General features: G+C 35.3%; 1 protein-coding gene across 1 annotated transcript in view; it reads left to right on the top strand.

The window, feature by feature from the left end:
• The window catches only part of MFSD10 (major facilitator superfamily domain containing 10), a 1,679,282-nt gene that overhangs the window by 1,483,663 nt on the left and 180,406 nt on the right, over nucleotides 1-15,213 (top strand). Inside the window, exon 11 of the mRNA XM_044062919.1 lies at nucleotides 1,611-1,658. Within this exon, the coding sequence (XP_043918854.1) occupies nucleotides 1,611-1,658 (48 nt within the window). The remainder of the gene's footprint in view (nucleotides 1-1,610; nucleotides 1,659-15,213) is intronic.

The following is a 15,213-nucleotide window of genomic DNA, read 5'->3' as shown; positions in this document are numbered from 1 at the left end:
CCTGCCAAAGAGTACCATATATGATTCTGACTTATGATTATTGAACTGAAATATTGAATGCCTAATTATGGCCCCAGACCCAGCAAAAATTATCAAAGCATAATGAACTTGTATCAGTTATCAAAGTCAAACAAGCCTGGGTACCTGTAGAAGAGTACATTAAAACTAATTCACTTTAGTGAAATCTGGTAAGATGCAATAAACATCATCGTACAGTAATCTGTAAAACAGCAGTGCATTTAATCATACAGTGGAAGAGATTGCACAAGGAGTCAGTAATCTCTTGAAAGCAAGGAGTGGCTGACTGAAAGTGGTCAGTAAAAAAGAGTCTGTCGTTCATGTGAGAAGACTGTTGAGAACCAAGACAAACAATAAATTTGTTTTCTCCATTTTTTATGTGACCCATCCATACATTCAGTCCCTTTTTCCCATTTTTGCACACATGAAATTGGGGTGTCATTGTCCTGAAATCCCTACTTGGAAATAAGACTGTTTACTAACAATGAGTTTGCTGTGGTGGCATTCGTAATTAATGAGTCATGCTCCCTGAATTAGTGAGTCCGATGTTTTTCAGCTTATTCCACATAAATCCTGTAACATTTTCTACACACAGTGAAATATTGCACAGTAGTAGTAGTAGTACAAGAAAAGTTCTTATTGGTGTGAGAATAGGTAATAGATAAATAGATAGGCAGACAGACATAGCTGAGAAAGAAAGACATATGTAACTGCATGTGCTATACATGTGTGTATATTATATATAGTTATATGTATCTGTGTGTGTTTGTATGTATATATATATATATATATATATATATATATATATATGTATGTATATAATGTATATATTTATGGGTATGTATCACTTCACCTAAAACTCATTTCACCTAAACTCATTTCACTGAGACCAAATCACCTAAAGTTAATTTCACGTAAAACTCATTTCACTGACAAGTAGTATTCTAATGCAATTGAAAGGTATATGTCCTTTTCCCCACTGTAGTGCGATCCTGGTGTTAGTATATATATTAAGGGGGGTGTGGAGGGTGCAGCCCCCACTAAGTTGGCTTTTACCAAATAATGTAAAACAAAACCAAACAATATAAAACCAAAATATGTGGGGAGCTATGCCCCCCACACGCCCCATTGTGGGGGGCTGTGCACCCCACACAACCCCCTTAATATAGATACTAACACCAGGATCATACTACAGTGGGGAAAAGGACATATACCTTTGACTTGCCTTATTGTACTACTTGTCAGTGAAATGAGTTTTAGGTGAAATGAGATTTAGGTGAAGTGAACTTTAGGTGATTTGGTCTCATTGAAATGAGTTTAAGTGAAATGAGTTTTAGGTGAAGTGATACATACCCATATATTTATATATGTATATCTGTGTGTGTGTGTGTGTGTGTGTGTGTGTGTGTGTGTGTATATATATATATATATATATATATATATGTTTATATATATATATATATATATATACATATGTATGTATGTATACAGCATTGCCTTTGATCATTATCTTTATTTTTGGGCATGTTTAGCTTTGTCTTCTGACACAGGCATTATTAAAATGGTACCCTGTTTTTTGTTTTGTTTTCCAGCTGCTGCTGTTGTTGTTCCATGCTTGACCACACTGGTGTCTGCTTATGGTGAGTGAATTTCTTCAATTATTTTGAAAAGATGGTGTGTTAGACAAAAATTGCTTTTTGTTTGCCATTCACTGGGGGCTTTTCAAACAAATTATAAACCTTTACAGAAGCATATTCTTCATGCTAACTCCTTGTCCTTGAATGATACTGATTAGAATAGTATATAACCTGCAGGTTTTTCAAGTTTGTTATGTGTAAGGAGAGAACCAGTTTCATTACACTGCCACAACAATGGTCTGTAGCCCTACAAAGCAGAGATAAAATAAAAATTAAAGGTCAAATCTTACTTCAACAGAACTGCAGGAATGTTTCTAATTAGTGGATTTGTTTACTTTTTGTGCTGTGCACATGACTAGATTTCGTAGTTTTCTCATTCATGTAAGTCATTTTCCCTCTGTCTCACAGCAGTAACTCACATCCCTAGACTTAGAGTGTGCTCACTGCCATAACCTTACCAGTTTATTTAGTAGTACTCAGACGGGTGGTGCAGCAGTTAACACTGTCACCTCAAAGCAAGAAGTTCAGTGGTTCGATTCTTGGCTTCGGTGCCTTCTGTGCGGAGTCTGCATGTCCTTCCTGCATTCGTGGGTTTCCACTGGGTACTCCGGTTTCCTACCACATTCCAAAGACATGCGTTTGGAGCATTTCTCTATGGGCCTCCGCGAAAAATAGGCTCTGTCCTAGTCGAGCTTTCCTGGCCAATAAATGAAATAAAGATATTTTGATATCTGCTTTGTATTTGTCTCAGAAGGTGCTTTTCATGCTGTAGCAAAAGGCAGCTGTCCCATATGGTACCCACTTGGCCATCAAATGCTGAAGCCCAGACATTTTCTGCGGCTCCCAATTGAAATATTGGTACTCGGAATGCCAAGTACCGAAAAGCCAAAAAAAAAAAAAAAAAAAAAAGACCAAAACCACAGGAGAAGAGCAAATTATGAAAATCACTTTTCTCCTTCAGACTTCTTTTTGCTGGGTTCAAGCCCCCCCACACCCCCAAGTCGGAGTAAAGACCCCCACTCCACCCCCAAACTTATGTATACCAACTCTGAGATTGCCATACCTTGGAGAAAAGGGAATATTCCAAGAAAGGGCATCTTGGACTGAGTATATGTAAGTTCGATCTTTCAGCCATTCAGTTTCCGTATTTCCAGACTCACTGTAGTGAAAATATGTAAAACACCACAATATTTATTTTTTATGTATTTATTTTATGTATTTATTTTTATGTTTACTGGGAAAGTCTGTCTGGGTTTCAGCCCATTTTCAGTGGAGGCCAAGAGAGAAAAGCTCCAAAACAGTTTTTAACAAGTAACTTACATAATATGTTAAGGTTTACAAAGAAAAGTTCCAAGAGAAATTTTAGCATATGGTTTACATAGAGTTTAGAAAACATATCTCAGAGCCTAGTGTGATGCGCAGATCAGTTTCATATTTCAGAATATAATGTGATACCCAGATCACAATGAACATTAGAGAAAGAAGTATATAGGTATAGTAAATCATTGTGTTATACATATTACATTTTCTACTAATGACATTACATATCCTACTAATGAAAACTGGGATATAGGTCAAAAAGAGGTAGGGAGGCAGGGAGGGAGGCATTGGAGAGAGTGGTGTGAAAGAGGAAGAAAGATGAAGTGAGGTGGGAGATACTTTACACAAGGGGAAATTTTTGGGGGTTGTGACAGAGTACGACTGGGAAAAGGAAGGGATAGGGTAGGGGGGATAGCATGAGAGGGTCCAAAAACAAGACAGTGTAAGAAACTTCTCTGTGTGGAAGATTTTCAGTCCATATATTTCTAGTTAATCACTGTATATTAGTCAGATCAGACAATAGTAGTAGAAGTAGTGAACTTAAACTCATCTTAAGTCAAAACAAAACAAAAAATAATAATAGAAAATATATAATTGTACAGCATTACTTGTGTGAGAAGGTGACACCTTGCAGCTTGGAGATTTTATCACTTACCTCAGTCAAACAACCCCCTTCCTGAAGTTTACCTCTTCCCATAGCTGTACTTCAACCACTTTCTTAGATATGCAGATTTCCAAGGACACCAACAATAACAGAATCACCACTGATCTATTCAGAAAACCAACGAGGGTTAACTTATTACTCCACAGTAAAAGTCTACATCCTACAAAAACCAAGTATAATGTAGTGAAGTCCCAAGGCTATAGATTAGCTAGAATTACCACGGAGATGGAACCATTTTTGAGAAACCTGAACAACTTAGAGAATGATTTTCTAGTGAGAGGCTATGAAAGTCAGATCTTAAAAAACATCCTGGAACCCATTTTAGAACTGCAAAGGAATGAAGCACCTTCACTCAACCTCTCCAGTAGAAAAATGTTAAGTAATTCCACAAAGAATAACAAATGCAAAAATAGCTGCATCCTGACATACACTTTGGATTATCACAGTATCAAAAATGTTATTGAAGAAAACTGGGACATTGTCACAGGAAACCCTTTTCTGATTAACATCATAGGTGAAGCCCCATCATTTGTTTATAGGAAGGCCAGGAACATTAGAAGTTTTGTTGAATTTAAACCTAGACCATATGAGAAAAGCACTAAAAGATGTGAAACTAATTGTACATTTTGTATATTTATACAGCAAGGTGATAGTTTTTATTGCCCTTATTTAAAGAAGATCATTAAAACCAGTGCAGGGGGTGACTGTAACACTACAAATGTAATTTACAGGGCACAGTGCAATGAATGTGATGCATTCTATGTGGGCAAGACTATAAATAAACTCAAGCATAGGATTTCATGTCATCTGTCAGAAATCCGCTCTGGATGTAAAAATAATGCACTAGCCAAACACCTTTCTATTCATAAAAGACACACAGGTTTTAAGTTCCAGATCCTGGATCGCATAGACATGGGTGATCTTGAAGGAGACATCCCGAATATTCTGGAGAAACATGAACTCATGTGGCAATTAAAGCTGAACTCTTTTAGGAAGCCTGGACTAAACTACTACTGTTCAGTTAAAAGTGCACTGGAACTTAGAAAATTGCCACATTGTTTACATAAATAATTGTATTTTATTTTATTTTATTCTACAAATTGGTTTTAAATACCATTTTTAATCTGTTGAAATTTAAGTGTATATTTTGTTTCCATCATCATACATACATTTTTTTCTTATTTTTATTTTTTTCTGGTTCTTTTTTCCACTTTATTCAAAATGATGTTTAATAACAATACTAACTAATTATACAATATATATATTTTTATAGATTTTTTTTATAGATTGTTTTTAGGGTTCTTGTACACAGACCTGAAGAAGTCTAGAAGGACGAAAGCGATCTTTGTTAACAATAGGTTATGAAAATAGAAATTGATTTATACATGCAAAATGTACATGTATATATTTATATATATTTTTTGATTGTCAGATTAACTAAGGTTGATATATTTCCAGCCATGTAATATATTGTCTTGGATAAAATCACAGACTTAATAATCTACTTAATAATCTGGTTAAATAAGAGGTACCACATCATTATAAATTTGATTTAAAGTACATAAAGGTTTATATATTATTATGACAGCTACTAAGTAGGGCAGGACCAGCTCGAATGTCACACTGATGGGGGAAGGGATGTGAATTTAACATGTGTACCAATAACACTTTGTTTTACAGCACAATAAACCACTCCCATGTCTGATAAAAAGTATATATATATATTTAGAAAGCTTGTAAGGAAATTATTACTGTATTTTTGTTTTACTTGGATCGCTTGTCTGTGTACTTAATAAAGGATTTTCGACTGGAAACAGACTGCCTGTCTTGCTTGGATTATTTTCAAATACTTAGTAATGCTGTACAATTATATATTTTCTATTATTATTTTTTGTTTTGTTTTGTTTTGACTTAAGACGAGTTTAAGTTCGCTACTTATACTACTATTGTCTGATCTGATTAATATACAGTGATTAACTAGAAATATATGGACTGAAAATCTTCCACACAGAGAAGTTTCTTACACTGTCTTGTTTTTGGACCTATTACACTTTAGTGGGTTGTTTTGAGACTTCGAGGATACCACAGAGATTACTTGTTTTTTTTTTTTTTTTTTTTTAACCAAAGGGTTCCCCAACATCTAATCCTAACCCTGCCCAGCAACCATATGTCACCACATCCACTTTCACCTTCAAACCTGTGCCTACATCCTGTATAAAACTACTCTTAAACAAAATCAAACCATGCTCTACTTCAGCTGATGACCTTCCAAGCGAGTAAGTTATAATAGCAGCTGATAGCATTGTCTGTCCTGTCTCAATCCTTATAAATAGGTCAGTCCAGGAATCCTACATTTTCTCTGTCCGTAAAATGTCACACATTATCTATCTGCACAAAGAAAGAAATTCAATAGACATTACTAACTTTAGACCTATAACAGTCATATTCCCCCTCTTCAAAATACTTGAAAAATGTATTCAAACAATTGCTAAACTATCTCCTACAGAAAGAACTCCTATCTCCTGCACAACACGGCTTCCTTCCTTCCCATAGTGCTAACACTGCACTTCTAACCAATATGCAGTCAATAAGGCTTGAGATAACAGCAAACTATTCTTGTCCTTATTTCTACACTTGTTTAAAGCCTTCAACACAGTTTGTTACTGCAAACTTCTGCTTCATATGTCCTCATTAGGTTTCTCTCAGCTCACCCTTCAGTGGCTCAAAAGCTACCTATCTAATAGGTATCAGCCGGTAAAATGTTACTCCGCCTTCTGTCCATACCTCCCTTCACCACCAGTGTACTACAAGGCTCTATCGTTGCTTATTTCTCCGTTAACATTTTCAGAAACACCCTCCATACATCCACACAATAGGCTTAAATAGATTACTCAGATGGATCCATGCTCATTTGCACATCTGACATCATGGTGCACCTCTAAAAAAATTATTCAGGAAACTTTAAGAGCAACTGAAACATGGCTTTGTAACTCACAACTCATGATCAGCCATAAAAAAACAAACTACTTCTTTTTTCCCCAAAACCCTCTCCCATAAAAAACACAATTTAAAGTCCTGTCTCTTGATAATACAACCACTGAAGTCACTTCTCATAGCAAATTATTAGGGATAATAGTAGATGATAATCTTAAATGTGACCTGCATATACAAAATTGCAAATATTTTCTCACCAGTGCAACTAAATCGACACTTGCCACTACTTATCTCTTCCCCACAATTCTTTGTGGTGCTTCCATGCTTGCTAATCTTTAAGTAACACAAAAATCAAAACCTGAATAATGTAAGGGAAACCAACGACACAAGCCACCGTCCAGCAAATATGAAACGAAAATTTATTGTTAAGCAACACTCTTCTCTCTGCTTTTTGTCCTGTATGAATCATAAAACTTCTTCAGACAAAGTGTTTTCAGATGGCAGTGCTTATAAATACTGGTGATTAAACAATTAAGGGCAATTAAATGCTTAAAACAGCAATTCAGTAAATGGGTAGCAAAAAGGCACTTACGTAAATATGTAAAAACATCAGTACATAAATATAGGTAATCAACCAACACTTCTCCCAAAATAAATGCCCTGTTAAAAAGTAAATTCTATTTTTATTATTGTTTATATTTATAGTAAAAATGTTAAAAGCATTTAAAAATATATAAACCTAAATTTCTATGGTCAGTGTAAGATTAACTTATAAAAATACCATAAACAGCACTGTTAAACAACATTGCACAGTGTTATCTAGCTAGGTTCTTAAGCCTCAAAATACACTTACTAGATAAAGAGTCATTAACCTAGGGAAACTACTTGCATCCAAGCAGAGTTGCCAAATTAGTTCTAATTTTTCTAATAGCAGTGACAGTGGGCCACCTCTTACATTCATTGGAACCATATCTAGCCCTTTAAAACTAAACACGTGTTGGGGGTAGGTTCATATGTGTTTAGCTAAGGCATTCTCATATTTATTTTTATTAATGCAATACTGGTGTTCATATACACGTTCCCGTAACCTCCTGTCGGTTTTCCCAACATAGAATGTGGGACAATGGTTGCACTTGGCTAAGTAAACTACCCCTCTAGTTTGGCAATAAATCTTGTGGTTGATGTCAAATTTAGTACTTCCCACTGCAAAGGAAGACCCCGTGGTCATGAAGTTATAAAACTTACACATGTTACATTTAAACATTGAACAATGCTATAACAAAGGCTCTAAATTTTCAACAAGTACCACCTCAGAACCCACCACCGTACTGCACTAAAAAGTGTAAATTGGTTAGAAGTACCACATCAGCTAACCTATACACAGCTTCTTACCACTTATAAAATTATTCAGAATCCATGTTTTTGTCCAGCACTAAATAGCATTCTATACAACTATGTTTCCAGTCGGCCATTACAGTCTAATGACCAAAAACTCATGCCTGTCCACAAACCTGTCAAATGTGCTGGGCATTGTCTATACTCATAACATGTTGCTAAGGCCTGAAACGCCTTACCTATCTCCATGAGGTCAGTACCCTCCCATCCTTCAAAACCATTCTGAAATAATTTCTAGCCAAAAGCTGGCTCTGTTATTGTTCAATATCAGAATAAGCTATATCCTTAAATGTGAACAAATACCTATTCATACCTTACATCTCCTTGCTCTTCTTTCTTCACTCAGTTGCTTACATCTATCAATTTCTGTTCCTTGGCTTTCTCTCTTAATATATCATAAGCCTGTTTTTTCTCTCACTTCATATTGCAATTCCTATTTGTGTTATATTACCTTACCTTTAATTTCTTATAGCGTTGTCGCCTCACAGTTAGACGTTGCCCGTTCGATTCTCAGTTAAAGCGTCTTCTGTGTGTCGACATGCATGAATGGGCATTCCTTCATTGAAGGTTGTGCGTTAGGCCCAGTAAGCCAGCACGTAAAAATCTACTGCCAATCATTAGCGGACCGGAGTTCCGATGTAGCGACCCCTAACCGGGAAAAGCCGAAAGACACAAACAGACCTTTAATTTCTTTATAAACTGGCTACATTTCTCTAACTATTAAGTCATTGTCATATAATTTGCATCTTTTCTTAACACATGTTTTCATAGTATACTTAATTTGGTATAATTATGTGTTTATTTATTTATTTATTTATTTATTGACATTTGATCACTGGGAAAGTCCGACTGCATAAAAGTCCATTTTCATTGGAGGCCCATGGACAAAAGCTCCAAATTATTAAAAAAAATCATTTTAAGAACAGTAATTTTACAATATTCAAAAAATAAAACAAAACATCTACAGTTTAGATAAGTATAACAAGTTAGACATAATATAAAACATTGGATAATAATCGATGCAAGGTATATGACAATGTTTTAGTATGAAGAGAAATTTTAGACAGTGTGCAGAGAAATTAAAAGCACGTTACTGTAACACAAACAGGAATTGTAATATGAAGTCAGGGAAAAACAGGCTTATGGTATATTTACAGAGAAATTTATTAGAGAATTAGATAGCAGTAAATTGTAGTTGTTTTTTGTATTATTTTTAAAGACTGTAAAATTATTGTTCTTAAAATGTTGTGTAACACTTTGGAGCTTTTCTCCCTGGGCCCCACTAAAAATGGGCTCCTACCCAGTCAGACTTTTCCAGTAATCAAATGTTAACAAATAAAAAAAATTGGAGTGGGCTCTTTCAGAGGTATCTAACTTCCTTGGCTGTGCAAGACTCCAGATGTGCATTCTGCCTCATATCTGGAATGGCTTTCACTGGGTCATGATGTAAATGAAGAAAGAGTGTAAACGATTTGCCAATATTCATATTGGCTGCTAACAAACATCGTTGAAAATTCTTGATTGTAAAGCAATAGCAAGAGAAGCTACATCCATAATGTCTTCCAACTGGTGCCACATCCTTCTCTGATGCTTCTGATATTTTTCTGGTGTAGTTTGGCAATCTAGACCACCATTATGCTTGTGGACATTTGACCCAGGATACTAAAGACGGCTTCCGCTATCAGCTACAACTGAGACACCACCCATGGGAACAGAGTCATTATCTCTTGTACTTCAGGATGAGAAACAACTTTTCCTTCATAAATTCCATTGCCCCTGGAACATTTTTTGTTGTGAAGGAAAATGTATGACTTTTCCCTTTTGATTGCCAAATGCAGTATGTCCATGAAGGAAATGACAAACTACAGCTGAGACAACATCTGCTTCTGTGATTATCATGAGATATCTTGCATAAAATACCTTACATCAATTTCTGGTCATTCTTTGATAGAATAACTGTATCACACCTCATTTATACATATATATATATATATATATATATATATATATATATGTATATATATATATATATATATATATATATATATATACATACATATATATATATATATATATATATATATATATATATATATATATATATATACATACATATACACATTGATCCTGTTGTGCACTGCACATGCATGAATTCCTTACTATACATTGTAGTCATTATTTGCAACTGTTGTTTGTTCATAATTTGTAAATATTGTGTGCTTTACTGAATTTTTGTCTCTGGCCTGAGTCGTGGTTGAAATCGATCATGAATAGTTCACTTACCTGTTTATCAAATGAAGTAAATATAATCATCCACTTAATGATACATGTGGATAACAGTTAGCCTGTGGGACACTACAACTAGTACTACACATTTGGCGAAGATCTTGGGAGAAGTTGCTAGATCAGAGTGAAAAAATGAAAACTTGAAATCCAAAAAACTTCCTCTGGGTTTGAAAATCAGAATATGCAGTTAAACATCCTTCATTTCCTTAGTGACTATCAACATGTCAGTTCCTTCTGAGAATGAAGGAAATCAAGGACTATAAGGAGTTATCTTCATGAATTTTCAAACATGTTTGTTGAGGCTAGAGAAATGCAGGTTTGTTCTGCACCATACTCCTTTCTTCTTCATAAGAACAAATATGGACTAGTAGCTTGTTCCTTAAAGAAAAAACACTAGAAGAAGGGACCCACTTGCTGACCATTTTTAAAATATGTCTCCCAAAGCTGACTTAGTCCTATAAAAAAATGAATGCAGATGCCTTTGGAATAGATCATGGAAAAAGTGGGGATGAAAACTGTCTTTTGCCCACCCTGTGAGCACCCTTTCCAACAACAGATCTGCAAAAGTGGTTTGTTACCTGCTAAGGAATTTGGTAGTTCTTCACAAACTAGTTTTACCATCCTCATAAGGGGAATTGAGATTTGAGAAAGGAGAACCCCCACTCTCTCTTTCAAAGGAATGGAGAAACCTGGGATTCATTTGTTTGAAACTGTCCCTGTCTGAAGAAGGGGTTCTAGTGCTGAAGGGCTTCTGGTTAAAAGATCCATCCCTAATTGTTTTTGCAGGGTGACCTCTCCCATATTATCTGCCTCAGATTGCCTGACCCATAAATGAAGAGTACTGATCATATCGGTTCTTTTTATAAAAGAGAAACCTCTTGCCACTGCTACCCACTGAAGCAGAAGGTTCTGATTTAACACTGGAAAACTGAGCCTCCTTAATTGTACTTTTAGAAATTTAACTCTGAAAACAGAACACCTGCTTCCATCCCAGAACAGGCTCTTAATAATATGGTTTCCCTTTAAACCAATTACTAGAAAATTGAAATCAAAATCTAAGTCAGCTATACTTAAAGTGAATATTGTAACTGAAACATAATAACAGGAAGTATGATCTTTTGAAAAGGGTAGAGTAAATTACTTAAAAAAAACATAAAAACTGTGGGAACAATACATGCAGAAAAAATGTTTTTGAGGAGGAATGAGGTTTAAGAGAAGGCAGGAATTAAACAATTTATATAATGTCACTTTCATTATATGGTAAATAATGTATGCAGATTAATGTGAACTTGTTAATAAGGTTTGATTATATTTATGTAAATGTAAGCTTGCCTATGCCATTAAATGATAATTCAGAAAAAGTGTTTAAAATGGTTCCCTTTAAGCCATCTCTGCTTCATACAAACAGTAGCATAAGCTGCAAATTTTGAAGCAGAATAGGTTGCTTAGGATATTTTTTTTTTTTTTTTTTTTTTTTTTTGACAAGAACACACACACAATATAAATGCTATGATTTTATTTAAATATCAAAAGCTAGTAATAAACACAGAAAAAACAGTGCAAACTTTGATAAAATAAGCAGAAAAGTGAAAAAAAGGCAAAAAAAAAGAAAAAAGCCAAGCTGCTGGCCACCACGAGGGAGCTGTGCTGAGTTTTACAGCACAAACCACTCCCATGTCTGATATTATTACTGTATTTTGTTTTTTTACTTGGATCGCTCTGTGTACTTATTAATAAAGGACTTTTGACTTAAGACGAGTTTAAGTTCGCACTTATACTACTATTGTCTGAAATGTTACTCCGCCTTCTGTCTCCCCTCCTCACACCAGTGTGTACTACAAGGCTCTAATTAAACAATTAAGGGCAACCATCCTTCAAAACCATTCTGAAATAATTTCTGTTCAATATCAGAATAAGCTATATCCTTAAATGTGAACAAATACCTATTCATACCTTACATCTCCTTGCTCTTCTTTCTTCACTCAGTTGCTTACATCTATCAATTTGTGTTATATTACCTTACCTTTAATTTCTTATAGCCATGAATGGGCATTCCTTCATTGAAAAATCTACTGCCAATCATTAGCTTAATTTCTTTATAAACTGGCTACATTTCTCTAACTATTAAGTCATTGTCATATAATTTGCATCTTTTCTTAACACATGTTTTCATAGTATACTTAATTTGGTATAATTATGTGTTTATTTATTTATTTATTTATTTATTGACATTTGATCACTAAAGTCCATTTTCATTGGAGGCCCATGGACAAAAGCTCCAAATTATTAAAAAAAATCATTTTAAGAACAGTAATTTTACAATATTCAAAAAATAAAACAAAACATCTACAGTTTAGATAAGTATAGATAATAATCGATACAAGGTATATGACAATGTTTTAGTATGAAGAGAAATTGAGAAAGTTAGAAGAGAATTAGATAGCAGTAAATTGTAGTTGTTTTTTGTATTATTTTTAAAGACTGTAAAATTATTGTTCTTAAAATGTTGTGTAACACTTTGGAGCTTTTCTCCTGGGCCCCACTAAAAATGGGCTCCTACCCAGTCAGACTTTTCCAGTAATCAAATGTTAACAAATAAAAATTGGAGTGGGCTCTTTCAGAGGTATCTAACTTCCTTGCAGATGTGCATTCTGCCTCATATCTGGAATGGCTTTCACTGGGTCATGATGTAAATGAAGAAAGAGCAATATTCATATTGGCTGCTAACAAACATCGTTGAAAATTCTTGATTGTAAAGCAATAGCAAGAGAAGCTACATCCATAATGTCTTCCAACTGGTGCCACATCCTACTCTGATACTTCTGATATTTTTCTGGTGTAGTTTGGCAATCTAGACCACCATTATGCTTGTGGACATTTTGACCCAGGATACTAAAGACGGCTTCCGCTATCAGCTACAACTGAGACACCACCCATGGGAACAGAGTCATTATCTCTTGTACTTTAGGATGAGAAACAACTTTTCCTTCATAAATTCCATTGCCCCTGGAACATTTTTTGTTGTGAAGGAAAATGTATGACTTTTCCCTTTTGATTGCCAAATGCAGTATGTCCATGAAGGAAATGACAAACTACAGCTGAGACAACATCTGCTTCTGTGATTATCATGAGATATCTTGCATAAAATACCTCACATCAATTTCTGGTCATTCTTTGATAGAATAACTATTTATACATATATATATATATATATATATATATATATATATATATATATATATATATATATATATATATATATGTATATATATATGTATATATATATATATATATATATATATGTATATATATATATATATATATATATACATACATACATATATATATATATATATATATATATATATATATATATACAGTTGTAATTGTGGGTAGAGAATTTAGATATGTTTTATACTTGTTCATTTCTAGGTGCTGTTTCCCTCTATATTTGTTGACTATTAAGCCTCATCATATCAGTCTTGAGCTTATTTTTCCTCTAGCTTTGTAGAGTCCCAAATGCAGAGATGAAAGCCATCCAGAGGGGCTGTCATATGGGCAGCCATGGAAATGTTTTGTGATTTTCTTGACATCAACTGGAACAGATTCTGAGGGAATTTCTCTTGCTCCAAGCCCTTCCTTAAATGTCTGAAATGGATATTCATATCAGCACAAAAGACAACTATGTCCTTTCCATGCATATGCATGCTTGTAGCCACACAATATTTAGGACCACCAACAAAGGCTCGGTAGAGCCAGGCCCCTGTGCCCAAGTCCTTATGCCTTTTGTTGCTTTCATGACTCTTGCAGGTGATGGAATGGTAGACTGAAGCCACCCCTTGCCCTCTTCTAAGATGGGCAAGGTACCATAACCTACATATTTCATTCTTTCACCTCCCAGCTCCTGCAGACCCCAAATCTTTACCAAAGCTCAGATTATCTGGATCATAGATATGGTTTTATCCTGCTGCACTGTGAAGCTTGGCCATGAGTTTAAAACATTAATCACATTAACTTTCTAATCCTTAGACATTTCCTGTAACATTGCATTAGCTTTATGACCTATATCAGTCAGGTACATAAAATGTATGGAAAGTGTAAACAGTGTGTCAAAGCGTTAATCATATATTGTGTGTAAACAAGTTCAGACTGTTGTCCATTTCAACAGACTAATATAGTTCATAGGTTCATAGGTAGGTACTAGGCTATCTTCCTGAAGGCATTTATAAGCCCAGCCAGAATGTGTTGGCTTTCGCCGCCCCCTTAGATTAGTTCCCTGTGCCTCTGTCCAGCAGAGCCACTGAAGTGATCCCCGGGGTAAACTTTCTGTTTCCCATCCATTCGTCAACGTTTCTCTTGAAGAGTGTTAGTGAGGAGCTCTGCCTAATGTAGATTGAAATCTTGTTCAAAAGAATGGGAAGTCTCTGTGACAGGAATCTATCCCTTCAGCACATCCTATTTATTGTTGTGGTGAGGTTTAGATCCCTAGAGCTTGTGGCTCGAGGGGATAAGCTTTTCTTTAGGTGGAGCATGTCCATCAGTTCTGGGTTGGACAAGGCCTTGTATGTCAGGCAGAGATCACCTCTGAGTAGGCGGTATGCAACCGAGTACAGCTGGAGTTTCTTCATTCGAGCTGTATAGGGCATCTGTTTGAGGCCAGTGATCCTCTTGGTGAGGTTCTTCTGTGGGGTTTACAGCTGTTGCATGTGTCTTGTAAGATACATCCCAAATAGGGCATTGTACTCTATGATGGGTCCGATGAGCAATGAGTAGAGGGGCACAATGACCTCTTTTGATCTGGATGCGAACCCTTTTGTGATAAGGTGTGCCACGTAGAAGGATTTTCTAACCACTTTGGCAATGTGATTATCAAAGGAGAGTTTACTATCTACTTGGGTCCCCAGATCCCTTATTACGTCTTCCGTATTTAGGGGGCTACCACCTATGTGGTAGTTTGTG

The sequence above is a fragment of the Protopterus annectens genome, chromosome 2.part1 (genome assembly GCF_019279795.1).
Source record: "Protopterus annectens isolate FY-2018-M chromosome 2.part1, PAN1.0, whole genome shotgun sequence".
Classification (NCBI taxonomy): Eukaryota; Metazoa; Chordata; order Ceratodontiformes; family Protopteridae; genus Protopterus; species Protopterus annectens.
The sequence above is the reverse complement of the archived record's forward strand: the minus strand, read 5'-3'. Positions and strand labels throughout refer to the sequence as shown.